The sequence below is a fragment of the Galeopterus variegatus genome, unplaced genomic scaffold, assembly GCF_000696425.1.
Source record: "Galeopterus variegatus unplaced genomic scaffold, G_variegatus-3.0.2 Scaffold1495, whole genome shotgun sequence".
Taxonomy (NCBI): Eukaryota; Metazoa; Chordata; class Mammalia; order Dermoptera; family Cynocephalidae; genus Galeopterus; species Galeopterus variegatus.
In genome coordinates, this window is record NW_007727606.1 from 189959 (window position 1) to 203234 (window position 13276).

The 13276-nt window shown below is 51.1% G+C and overlaps 1 protein-coding gene across 1 annotated transcript in view; it reads left to right on the top strand.

The window, feature by feature from the left end:
• Positions 1 to 5725: 5725 nt before the first annotated feature.
• The window catches only part of ROBO4 (roundabout, axon guidance receptor, homolog 4 (Drosophila)), a 15134-nt gene continuing 7583 nt past the window's right edge, over positions 5726 to 13276 (top strand). The window contains exons 1-12 of the mRNA XM_008577331.1: positions 5726 to 5795; positions 6204 to 6533; positions 6800 to 6957; positions 7158 to 7278; positions 7557 to 7684; positions 7770 to 7998; positions 8252 to 8364; positions 9229 to 9397; positions 9547 to 9732; positions 9851 to 9893; positions 11845 to 11981; positions 12100 to 12363. Coding sequence (XP_008575553.1) covers positions 5726 to 5795; positions 6204 to 6533; positions 6800 to 6957; positions 7158 to 7278; positions 7557 to 7684; positions 7770 to 7998; positions 8252 to 8364; positions 9229 to 9397; positions 9547 to 9732; positions 9851 to 9893; positions 11845 to 11981; positions 12100 to 12363 — 1948 coding nt within the window. The remainder of the gene's footprint in view (positions 5796 to 6203; positions 6534 to 6799; positions 6958 to 7157; positions 7279 to 7556; positions 7685 to 7769; positions 7999 to 8251; positions 8365 to 9228; positions 9398 to 9546; positions 9733 to 9850; positions 9894 to 11844; positions 11982 to 12099; positions 12364 to 13276) is intronic.

The window sequence follows — 13276 nt, forward strand, 5'->3', positions numbered from 1 at the left end:
ACTATCTCAATAGATGTCAAAAAAAGAAAAAGCATTTGTAGAATTTAATACTAATCAGCATTAAAAGCTCTTAATGAAGTAGAAATAAAAGGAAACTTTTAAAACCTGATAAATGGTATGTACAAAACTCAACAACACATCATTCTTAATGGTAAAACATTGGAAGTATTCCTTTTTAAATGAAAAAGTAAATAAAGATATTCACCATCCTTGTATTCAACACTGTACTGATAAAGCAAGAAAAAGAGAAAACGGTATAAAGATTAAAAATTTAAAAAAAAACTGCCATTATTTTTAGATTATATGATTTTCTGCATAGAACATAAAAGAATTTACAAACTGTTAGACATAATATCAGGATATCTCAGTTCTTTATTGCTCTGTAACAAACCACCTCATAATTGACTGACTGAAAACAATAGCCATTTTACTTCTTTGCAGTTCTTTGTGTCAGTGATTTGGGTTGGACTCAGGTAGGTGATTCATTTGCTGGTGCTGCATGGGGTCATTTACATGTCTATACCATCTATCCACTTGAACTGGAGCTGATGCCTAAGACACTCACATGTCTGATGATTGATGTTGTCTGTTGGCTGGTAGCTTTAGGAGTCCTCAGCTACAATAGTTCACCTCTGCTCTACGTGGCTTCTCAGAGCAATGCTTCAAGAGAACAAAAGCAGAAGCTGCAAAGCCTCTGAAGGCTTAGACTTGGAAGTTTCACATCACTCACACTATATTCTGTTGGTCAAAGCAATTCACAAGGCCAGCCCAGCTTCGAGGGGTTGGGAAATAGGTTTTCTTCTTGCCAAGAGGGAAAACTGGCATTGCAAAGGAACAGCATACAGAATGGTAGGGATCACTGCAGCTATCTTTGCAAATAATCTGCAACACAAGGTTTAACAAATTAGCTAACAATATGTTTAACAAAACATGGGTGTGCAAGGAGAGGTTCGAAGTATAATGCCCTCCAAGTGCTCAGCTTCATTATTTTTTAACCAGGCAAATGCAAATTAAGAAAACTGTAAAATATTGTTTTACGTACTAGATTAGCAAAAATTAAGAAGTCCACCAACTGTTCTGACGATGTGGCTCAAGGACATGGGTACAATTGATTTGGAAAACAACTTGCCAATAACATCTAAAGTTGAATATTTGTATGCTCCAAGACGCAGAAATTCTACTCCTTGGTTTACTCCCTAGAGAAATTCTTTTTTTTTTTTTCCTTTTTGTCTTTTTTCGTGTCCGGCAACGGATTGCAACCCTCAGTGTCACGCCCGTACCGGACCGGGACCGGCAATGGGATCGCAACCCTCGGTGTCGCTCCCACACCTCGCTCAGCCAGTGAGCGGGAACCGGTCTGTATGTGGGATCCGAACCCTCGGCGGGAGCGCCGCCATGCTCCCAAGCGGCGCACTGTAGCAGCGCGCCACCAGGCCAGCCCCCTAGAGAAATTCTTAAACGAGTATATACTATAGGAGATATACTAGGAGATATATAAAATAAAGATTCAGAGCAGTACTGTTCATAATAAAAGAAGAAAGAGAACCACTTGGTACACTACATAAGAAAATTACTAAAGACACTCTTTGACAACGAATCATTGAATGTCTTTTCTTCCTGACAGCACCCAATTTAGTGCGAAGCCTTGGTTCCTTGAACCTTCCTCAAAATCACCCACTCAAAGCCCAAATCCTATAATAGGTTCTTTCTAACACCCCTATTACTGACACTCCATGGTGCCCCTGCCTGCACTGTCTTCTAGCTGCATGGAGTAATAAGCCCAACTCATTCAACAACAGGTGTGCTCCTGGTGGTCTTCAGTTTGGGGGCACTGACAGGCTGAGCACAAAGTACAGTAACTGACATCCCCTTCTTCCTGGACATGTGAGAAGATGGTTAAATATTGACATCTGCAGCCTTTGAAATCTCCAATTGGGCAATGTTTGGTCTAGGTGAGTATTAGTCCATTTCTGTTGCTTATAAGAATATACCTGGAACTGGGCAATTTATAAGAAAACAAAATGTATTACTTACAGTTTCAGTGGCTGGAAGTCCAAAGTCCAGGGAACACATCTGGTGAAGGCTTTCTTTGGTGGTGACTTCAGTGATGGCATTGTGAGATGGTGGAGCAGAGAGAGAGAGAACTTCCCATGTGCTCTCCATTTAAAGCCCTCGGCCCAAACCACACCCCTGACCACCATTATTAACCCATTCTCTATGACAAGGTCCTACAATCTAATCATCCTCTTCAAGAACCCATCACTCAATTACCATAATAGGACTTCCCACCCTCTTAATGCTGTCACAGTGGGGACCAAGCCTCTAACACATAAAACTGTTGGGGAGACGTAGTTCAATCCATAATGAGGTATGACCCACAGTCACTGGTGTTAAGAAAGTCCAGAAAATGTGGGATTGAGAGTATTAGATGTGATTTCAGGTCCCAGACACCTTGAAATTATCCATGATGTTGATGGGACCAAGAACTAGGGAACAGAAGTTGTGCTGGTAAAATGGCATCAGAGCAATTTTTCCAGCCAGCTGGAGGAGGTTTTTACTGTCTCCTCCCTTGACTCAGTTTCCCTCCAGTTACTGGCATTTTGGAACAAAGATGAGAATAGGGAGATTGGGATGGAGCAGACTCAAGCAAAGGGTGGGGGGGAACCAGAAACAAGAAGAAAGACAGGGTGAGATCTTATGGCCAAAAATAGTGGCTAGGCATGGTTGGGACTGGCTGTGGCTGTGTTGGTCAGGGAGAGGGATATGCTGTTCCCAGAACACTCAAGGGAAAAGTAACACATACTGAGTGTTTTCAAAGCACTTCATCCACTATCCATAAAGCTAATGCAGATGTTTTACAGATGAGGAAAGTGGGTCTCAGAGAGGTTATGGAACTTATTAAAGGTCTCTCTGCCAATAAGAGGTAGAAGCAGATCTCAACCTAAGTTCAACTGATTTCAAGTCCCACCTGAGTTCATCCCTTTTACTCTACCAGTTTGGCCAGCAGGACCCCCTGGCTGCATCTTCAGAGGAGCCAGGAGCCAGAGGTGAAAAGATGTTTCCTCTGGAGGGTCACTCAGAAGGCCATCTGGTCCTTCTCCTCTCTCCTCACTCTTACAAGCGACTAAATAGGAGTTACAAAGACACAGAACACTAGAACTAGGGCAGAAGGAAGGTCCTATTTAAACTACTTACTGGGCCTGCACACCACCAGAGCCCCAGAGCAGCGCTTCCCTGAAATAGCAACTGGAGGCGGCTCCCAGAAGGTCACATCATCCCCATGACTCATGCAGCTGGCTCTTCCCTGCTTTGTGGAAATGAGACCATCAGGATGCTGATGGACCAGGTTGCTGGAAACGAGCACTGTGGTGTCTGGGAGCCATCCAGACATACCTCACTGTTAGGAAGTCCCCTTGGCCATCACTCCATGTATCCCTGGGTGCCCAGGGTGCTTGGGCTGGGTGAGGAGAAGTCTTCTTGTCCTACAGGAACAGCTCAGAGTAACTGGACCCTCCAATCCCCTTCAGTTCTTAGCATTTGGCTCTCCAGTCTGGGAGTGGGGCAAGGTTGAGCTAAGGTGACCTTTGGGCATGAGCACGTGGCTGTGAGCAAGTGCCCTTTCTCAGGCTGCTTGGCCTCTGGGGACCTGTCCCTGGAGTGCAGCACTGCACCTTTCCTTGCTTCTCAGCTGTCCATGCTCATTCAGCTAGGTAGGGCTAGTGACAGATCCAAATTCCTTTGAGGTTTGACTTCTTTTCCTCTGAAGGAAACTTACACCATCTTTTTGGATTGTGGAGATTTGAGAAAAATCAAGTTGGCATCTTGGAACAAAGATGAGAGTTTGGAGAGAACCAAGTTAGCAGAGAACTTGGTTAGTCTCCCCACGTCCAGTGGAGAAGCAGAAGAGACTAAAGGAGGTCTGCTGACAGCAGCATTCGTGGGGAGCAGGCAGTCAGGGGTCAGACACTGCCGAGGCTCTGTGCCTGGGAAATCCAGGTTGGTTGTATATGCAGTAAGCCCACCCACCCCTCCACATCCTTCCCTGTCTCATCCTCAGCTGACTTCGCTGTCCATGTGAACATCCCCTTCTTCCCTCTGGCCCCACAGATCCCTGATGACGTAAACCTACTTCACTCTGCCTGCCACACACACACACGCACTCAAGCCATGGACTTTGTCACCACCTTCAGCACCTCCACTTCTGTAATCCCAAACTATTCTCTGCCGCTCCTTCCCATCCTTCCAGCTCTGTCACTCTGTTACTTTCACTCCATGTGTTCTTTACTCCATGGAAGCCCCCAGTTTGTAGCGAGCATGGAGTTCTCTTGCTCTGATTCTGTCTTCATCAGTCTTGGTCTGGGCTCGAGGGAAGGAGGAGGAGTGAAGGAGGCCTTCTGCTCAACAAGCTGTGGCTGCCACCAAAGCCAGGCTGGGAAGGGGGAGGAAGGGAGAGAGTCAGCTGGGTTAGGGGCCCTGCAGAGAAGCTGGCCAGGAACAATTGGGAACAAAGGCTGGACGCTCTTCTCCTGAGCCCCAGAGTCTGGCCTTGGCCTTTCGGGAACAGCTCCAGGAAATGGCTGAGATTCCAGATTTGGAAGGAAGAGACCTGTAAACAAGAGCTGGGCTCTGAAAGGGGAGAGTGGCCTCTCTCTAGGTTGTGAGGGCAGAGGTGGGGATTGGTGAGAGCTGACATTGCAGGCTCTGAAGCCACAAGTCCTCTCTGCTGCAGACACAGGCACGGGATCTCAGGAGTGCAAAGATTCTTAAAAGGTCATTTACTCCAACCACCTTTCCAGGAACTGAAAAATATCCCTGCTGAGGATGCTCAGATAGTTTCAGGCATTGGATGCACTTCAAAATAAATAATATTGGCTAACCTTTACTGATTACTTATAAGGTGTCAGGCACTGTATGTGCTAAGTGTTTTTTATGCTTAATCTTATTTTGTTATTACTGTAGCCCTCAAGAACTGCTATTATTATTATTATTATTATTATTCCCATTTTACAGGTAAGGAAACTGACTGCAGGGTTAAGCAATCTACCCCAGGTCTCGCAGAAGTTTATTTTATCTGTCTCTGAGCTGAATATGGACACACTCTGTGGTAATCTCCCAAAGGCTAGGAGTCCTTTGTACCTTCCATCCTTCACCACCCCCTGTCCCACCTATCCCTGGGGAGTGGACCATGGAACGAAGATCACCCTCACCCCGCCCTCCAGTTAGCTTCCTCAGCCCGCAGCCCACTCCTCTCTGTCCTCAGCTCTTAATGCTGTGCCCGAGACTCCACCTCTGGGTTTCCATTCCCCTCTAGCAGGTGGCTGCCTGGAAGCAAAAGGATAAGGATTGGGATTCAAGGATAAGGTTTAAATAGAGGTTTAGGATTAAAGGATTAAGGGTATGGTTGGAGCTATGACTAATGTGAGGATTCCCTTTAAGAAATCCCAGACTAGATCGTGAGGTAAACCTCACAGCTGAAATTAGGGTCAGGGGTTTTGGCTAAAGGGTCCAGGTCAGAGTTTCTCGCCTCTGGTCTCCTCCCAGTTCTCCAAGGCTCTGAGGGCCAGGCAGGAAGCATCGGTTTCCTCAAAGCTGCTTCCCTCCTGGGGCAGAGTCTCGGTCATAAATAACCACTACCACCCCACCCTGCCCCTCCTTCTCTCTCGGCTGTGAGCTCAGAGCAGCAGGACAAAGTGCTTGGGACAAGGACAGAGGCCTGAGAGCAGCCATGGGTTCTGGAGGAGTGAGGTTCCTGGGCGCCCAGTGGCCCCCGCCTCTCCTGCTTCTGCTCGTCATGGGTGAGTGTGGCCCTCTCTCTCCTCACCCCTGCCCGTGGGCCCAAGGCCTGGCCAGGGCAGAAGAGGCTCCATGGCTCCTTTGCTTCCCTTTTGCAGTGGGGGTACCAGAGATGACGACAATAATAATGACGATGATGATGATGATGATGATGGTGTGTGTGTGTGTGTGTGTGTGTGTGTGTGTGTGTGTGTGTGACAGAGAGACAGAGAGAGAGCTGTGCAAGCCCTGGCCTGGACGCTGTGCACGCCGGCCCTCTCCCTCTCAGCCTGCTTGTTGTCGGGGAGCCGACTCTCACTAGTACAGGCCTTCAGGCAAACATGTACACAAAGAAGACAGATGAAGTGTGGGGCAGGGAGTCAGGAGCCTTGCTGGTGGTCAGACCGGGCTCTGCCTTCCTTTCCCTCCAGGAGGCATGGCTCAGGACTCTCCCCCCCAGATCCTGGTCCACCCCCAGGACCAGCTGCTCCAGGGCCCTGGCCCCGCCAAGATGAACTGCCGAGCCACAGGCCAGCCACCTCCCACCATCCGCTGGCTGCTGAATGGACAGCCGCTGAGCATGGTGCCCCCAGACCTACACCACCTGCTACCTGACGGAACCCTCCTGTTGCTGCGACCCCCTGCCCAGGGACGTGCCCACAGTGACCAGACCCTATCCACAGACCTGGGTGTCTACACATGTGAGGCCAGCAACCGGCTGGGCACAGCAGTCAGCCGAGGTGCCCGGCTGTCTGTGGCTGGTGAGGCCTGGGAGGGGAGGCTCAGAGTGCAGCAAACCTGGGCTGAGATGCCCGAGCTGAGGGAAGTTTGAGGGGATCTCTGTGAGTGGAGGCCTGGTCTGGGAGACAGAAGGGAGGTCTGGGTTGGGGCGACCCCTAGAAGGGAGGCCTGGGAGGTGGACAGAGTGGAATGGGGCCATGCAGTAGGGGATGCCGAGGTGAGATCTCTGGGGAGGGGAGGCCTGGGCTCTACTCCCAGTTGACCCTCCATCCCCCCCACCCCACAGTCCTCCGGGAGGATTTCCAGATCCAGCCTCATGACACGGTGGCCGTGTTGGGTGAGCAGGTGATTCTGGAGTGTGGGCCACCCTGGGGCTACCCAGAGCCCACAGTCTCATGGTGGAAAGACGGGAAACCCCTGGCCCTCCAGCCAGGGCGGCACACGGTAAGAGTGGACCCCTTCCCCATACTTCATTCATCCTGTCCGGGGCACAACTGGGCACACCCTGAGGGACAGACCCACCCCCCAGCCCCACATCCCCTGGCAGAACTTGAGGAAGGGAGGGCAGTAAGGCCTCAAGCTTCCCCCCAGCCTCACAGCCCCTCCCCGCACGGGACACTTTACAACATTCCTGGCCCTGACAGGTGTCCAGGGGTTCCCTGCTGATGGCAAGAGCAGAGAAGAGTGACGCAGGGACCTATATGTGTGTGGCTGCCAACAATGCAGGACAACGGGAAAGCCGGGCAGCCAGGGTGTCTGTCCAGGGTAAGAGCAGGGGTCAGCCGAAGTCCAGGACAAGGCGGGTGGCTCCAGTTAGGGTGGTGTGGTCTGTTTTGGGCTGTGGTTAGGGTATGTGGGGTTCAGCCTAGAGTCAGTGTCAGAGTGATGGGAGCCCTGTGTGGTTGGGAGGATCCCCATGCTAGAGTAGAAATAGGAATACTCTAGATCTGGAGTTTGGGTTCCTCTGTGGCTAGGGAATGTTCCACTCCTCAATTCCTTCACTCCAGCCTGTAGGCCCCATCCCAGCCCTATGTTCCCCACAGAGCCCCAGGACTACACGGAGCCTCTGGAGCTTCTGGCTGTGCGCATTCAGTTGGAAAATGTGACTCTGCTGAACCCAAACCCTGCAAAGGGCCCCCATCCTGGGCCTGCTGTGTGGCTCAGCTGGAAGGTAAGGCCCAGGACATAAGGCAGAGAGCTCAGGAAAGGGCTGGTCATGAGCTCCCTGACCCCTCACCCTTCCTACTCCCTCCCAGGTGAGTGGCCCTGCTGCACCTGCTCAGTCTTACACGGCCCTGTTCAGGGCCCAGACGGCCCTGGGAAGCCAGGGAGCCCCGTGGGCAGAGGCGCTACTGGCTGGCTGGCAGAGCGCAGAGCTTGGAGGCCTCCACTGGGGCAGAGACTACGAGTTCAAAGTGAGACCATCCTCTGGCCGGGCTCGAGGCCCTGACAGCAACGTGCTGCTCCTGAGACTGCCAGAACAAGGTTGGGACAGATCCCCCAGAACCTAGCAATATACTCTCAGACTTCTTCTTGTCTGGGGTCCCTGGGACTGTCCCACTCCAGTCTGGGGAGATGGTGGGTCCTACTCTTGGACTCCCGTCTATATTGGCCAGGCAGCAGACCAGGAGAAGCTTCTATTCTTGGTGGGGCTCTGACTCTGTGTCCCCCATTTCAGCTTTTCTCCCTAGAGTCCTCTCTCTCAGCACCCCTTACAGCCTCTCTTCCTCCCCTCCAGTGCCCAGTGCCCCACCCCAGGAGGTGACCCTAAAACCTGGCAACGGCAGTGTCTTTGTGACCTGGATCCCACCACCAGCTGAAAACCACAATGGTGTAATCCGTGGCTACCAGGTAACCCCACAAGCTGACACAGCCTTTCCTAATAGGACCAGGCCATCCCTCTTGCCAGGAGTCCCACATACCCTTGCTCTACTAAAGCAGAGGCAAGGGCATATGAGTACAATCTGGTGTTGGCAGCACAGAAGCATGTAGAAGGTACATGGAGAGGATTAGGGTGGGGAAACATAGGTGGAAGAAGATTTCATATTTACTCAGACAGTGAGAAACTATCTGTGCAGAGAAGCAAAGGAAACTTACTTCTATTGAGCAAGGACCTACTGTCTGCCAGAACCTGCCAGGCAATTTACCTTCTTGATCTCATTTCATCTCACAGTCTGCCCTGAATTATTATCCCCAATTTACAGGCATGGAAAGCAAGGCCAAGGTCACAGGTGTAGGAAACAGAACAGGAATCAAGCCAGGCCTTGTCTGACTCTAAACCTCTAAGGCAGTGGTGCTCGAAGTGTGGCTCCTGAGCCAACAACATCAGCATCAACTGGGAACCAGTTAGGAATGCAAGTGCTCAGGTGCTTCCCCAGGCCTACTGAACCGGAAACTCCAGAATGGGCCTGGCAATCCATATTTTAGCAAGCTCTCCAGGTGATTCTGAAGTATGCCAAAGTGTGAGAACCATTGGTGTTAGGCATATTTTAGTAGACTAATTACTTTTTCCCTTCCTGTGTCAGTCTAGAGAGAAATGTCACTCACTTTGTGGTGGAGAGGGGAATAGGAAGTGTGTGTGCATGCTGGGTGGCAGGCAATTCCCAACTGGACGGCAGGGCAGGTGACCACATACCTAGAGTCTAATCTGTATATGAAAGGCTCAGCTGCTGGAATGGTGCCTGGGGCAGCTGCTCACCTTTGCTTGTGACTCAGGTCTGGAGCCTGGGCAACACCTCACTGCCCCCAGCCAACTGGACTGTAGTGGGTGAACAGACCCAGCTGGAGATCGCTGCCCGAATGCCAGGCTCCTACTGCGTGCAAGTGGCTGCAGTGACTGGTGCTGGGGCTGGGAAGCCCAGTAGCCCTGTCTGCCTCCTTTTAGGTGAGGGCAGTGCCCACAGGCCCCACCCATACCCTTCAGCCCCCATTTCCATGTTCCTCTCTCCCTTGTCCTGCCTCACACTTCCACCTCCTCCCCCTTACCTACCAGACCCTCTCTGCCCCTCTCCCTGAGCTCCAAATCCCATACAGAGCAGGCCATGGAGCAAGCTGCCCGAGAACCCAGTGAGCATGGTCCCTGGACCCTGGAGCAGCTGAGGTCCACCTTGAGGCGGCCAGAGGTCATTGCCAGTGGGGTTGTTGTGCTCTGGCTGCTACTGCTGGGCACTGCTGTGTGTATCCACCGCCGGCACCGAGCTGGAATGCACCTGGGCCCAGGTGAGGGGGGGGAAGCAGACAGGCCTTCCCTGGGCCCAGCCAGAACGCTGCAGGGGGGTTAGATCTCTGACCAGGTGATGGAACCTCTGGATTTAGCCTTCCTCCTGCTCTCTCCCAGGTCTGTACAGATATACCAGCAAGGACGCCATTCTAAAACACAGGTGAGAGATTAAAGGGGAGAGGTCTAGAGTGGGTGGGGGCAGAGGGGGCCCAGGAACAGTGGAGCTGGGACGGAGAATTGCGTGGAATATTAATATACCCTACTACTAGGCAGTTTGGGACCCTAGTACCGGAATCTCTCCGGAAATCCAAGTGAGAGTTCATTTCTCTTTCATTGATATTCCTGTGGCGCCACTTGACAGTTGGGTAAACTGAGACTCGTAAAACTTAAGCAAACTTACCAAAGGCTATGCAACTCGTAGCTGGCCTTCTGAACCCCTAACCCAGGGCTCTTGTCAGCCACCTTTCACTCACGCACACTGCACTCTCCTGCTGTCTCACTTCGCTAGGTGAAGAGCAACTGGCAGGAGATGACTAGATCTAATGTCTAATTTTCTCTGTGTGCCCAGTGTGTACTGTGTAGCAGTGCCTTTGTGTTCAGTAAGCCACCTACTGAGCGATCATCCCTGCAGCATAATCCACCCACAGCTCCAGCAGAGGGCGTTCAGCCCCTCCATCATAGATTCTCACTCATTGTTCTCAAAAACAGGGCCAGCCTGTAGGTACTTCTGCTCCAAGAGCATCTGGCTGCCAGAGCAAGTCTGCAGTTGTAAGACAGAATACTAAGAAAGAACACATCCTTTTTTCTCCTGTTGGCTGAATTTTACACTAAGTAACCATTTCATGTCTCTGCCCATCTTCTCAGCTCTTTATATCGTGAGATTCCCTCTCGTGGGTTTCACACACCAGGTCTGCTTCTTTCTTCAGAAATTTATTGAGCACCTACTATGTGCCAGATACTTCTAGGCCTTAGGCTGCCATTTTGCTGTTAGATTCTCAGCCCAGAACAAGGTTCCAAGCTGGCTGGTGGTGTGTTCCTGAGTTTTTCTATGCTCACTGGCTTCTCTCTTCCAGCTACCTCCTGAGCTTTGTCTGCTCTGCCTTGAACTTTCTCTGGCTCTCCTAGAACTTTCTCCCTTGTCCTTGTAGAAGATTCTAATCATTTGGTTCATTCATTCCTTTGGAATAGTGTCCACCTACCAGGAACTCTCAGTCTACGCAGAGACAGTGGCATATGAGTACAATCTGGTGTTGGCAGTGCAGAAGCATATGCAAGATGCATGGAGAGGATCAGGGTGGGGAAACATAGGTGAAAGAAGATTCCATATTTACTCGGAGAGTAAGACGTGGAAGGGCAGATGGAGCAGTAAGAAATAGACTGCCACATCAATAGGGAAAGACAAGCCATTTGGTCTGGCTGGGACATAGGGTGTGAGATGGGTAAGAGCACGGGATAAGGTTAGGGACTGGAAACCAGACCAAGAAGGGCCCCATTAGCCATGCTAAGCAGCTGGGCTCTATCTTGGTGAATGGGGAACCACTGAAGGTATTAGGCAGAGAAGTGCCTTAGTCAGATCCCTGTTCTCGAAGGATCACTCAGGTAGCGGGATGCCAATATCCATGTAGCAAGCTCCTGCCCTGCCTCTGAGTGATCTCACATTTCCTCATGCATACTCACAGCATCAGCCTTATATGGAAGGCCTCCTGGTTGCCATTTCACAGATGAGGCAAGTGGGGCTTAGAGAGGCTAACAGACTTTACTTGCCTAGGGTTATACAACGCTGTGGCAGTTAGGGATTTTCAAACCAGATTTGTCTGGTTCCAGATCTGTTCTTTTCATCTCAGCACACATAGTTGTCTGCCATGAATACCTGCCAGCTCTGGGCAACTGGGACTTGCCCTGATCCCAGGAAAGAAAGCGGCGCCAAGTTTGGGGCATCAGGTCAGAGATCTTAAGGAGTCTGTGAAGGGCTGAAAAGTGGTAGTAAGGATAAAGCTGATACCACCATCTCCTCAACCCCTTCTGCTCCCCTCTGGTCTGGGGGTCTCGGCCAATTAGGTTCTCACTTCACCCTGTTTCTCCTTCCTCACCCCTACCCTCCTCTACCCCAGGATGGATCACAGTGACTCCCCCTGGCTGGCAGACACTTGGCGTTCCACCTCTGGCTCTCGGGACCTGAGCAGCAGCAGCAGCCTCAGCAGTCGGCTGGGAGGAGACCACCGGGACCCGCTAGACTGTCGTAGCTCCTGTGAGCACACCCAGTGGGGGCAAGGGCCTAGTAGGGGGGGCAAGGATCCGAGGAGTGGAGACTGGGGAGGTGGGCTGGGATGTGTTTTCCACAATTCCTCCTGTTGTTTTTATCACAGTGGTCTCCTGGGACCCCCGAAGCCCTGGTGTGCCCCTGCTTCCAGACACCAGCACTTTCTATGGCTCCCTCATCGCTGAGCTGCCCTCTAGCCCCCCAGCCCGGCCAAGCCCCCAGGCCCCAGCTGTCCGGGGCCTCCCACCCCCGCTGACCTGGCTCTCCAGCCCCTGGCCCAGCTCAGACAGTCTCTGCAGCCGCAGGGGACTCTCTTCTCCACGCTTGTCTCTGGCCCCTGCAGAGGCTTGGAAGGCCAAAAAGAAGCAGGGTGAGGATGGGGGGATAGACAGACTGAAGCTGGTGGGAGGAGGGGCCGGGAGTGGGAAAGCTGTGGGAACATGGCGTGCTGGCCTCGAAGCCAGGTGTGGGCTGCAGCCCCCGCAGGTTCTGTTCTCCTCTCTGGGGGACACAGGGTCTCTTTCCCTATCACCAGAGCACTCAGCCGGGAGTGTGATCACCTCAGCTTTTCTTTACACTGTGCTCTTGTTTCTCTCTGGCCACATCAGTAGTGAGTCCTGTTCTGCAGTCAAGTCAGCTCAGCAAACATTTAATAAGCACCACTGCATGCCAGACATGGGGGACACAGAAACACCACACAGGCTCACAGTGTGTCTAATGAAAGTGCTGACTAGCACACAAGTAATGCTAGGGTCTGGCAGAATGTGACAGTGCTGGCATGAAGCCTCAGGCGCTCATGAACTTGTCTCCCTGGGCACTGTGCACAGGTCCGCTTGGGCATCGACTCCCAACTCACTAGAGGACTGGGTATTTCCTTTCTGGACAGATTTTTCTTGTGACTTTCAGCTGCCCACTTTGATTTTCCAGAGAGAAATTATTATAGTCTCCATTTTCTGAGCAACTAGTACATTCTAGATGCTTTACTTATTTTTTTATTTCATTTAATCCTCGCAATAGATGGGCTAGGTATTATTTCTCTCATTTAACAGATAGGGAAAGAAGGTCAGAATGATTGGATAACTTGTTTAAAATTCCACAAGTAAAAAGCTGCAGAGCTTAAATTTGAAGCGCTGAATCTCTCTGCAGCTCCTTTGGGAAATTCTCTTCTCTCACTGATTATTTTCTCCTGTCTCTGGCCTGTGTTCTACCTGCTGTCTTCGTGAGTCTTCTGTGCCAATCAGGAAGACTTACCAAATGTTTTACAACCAATTCTTTTTTTTTTT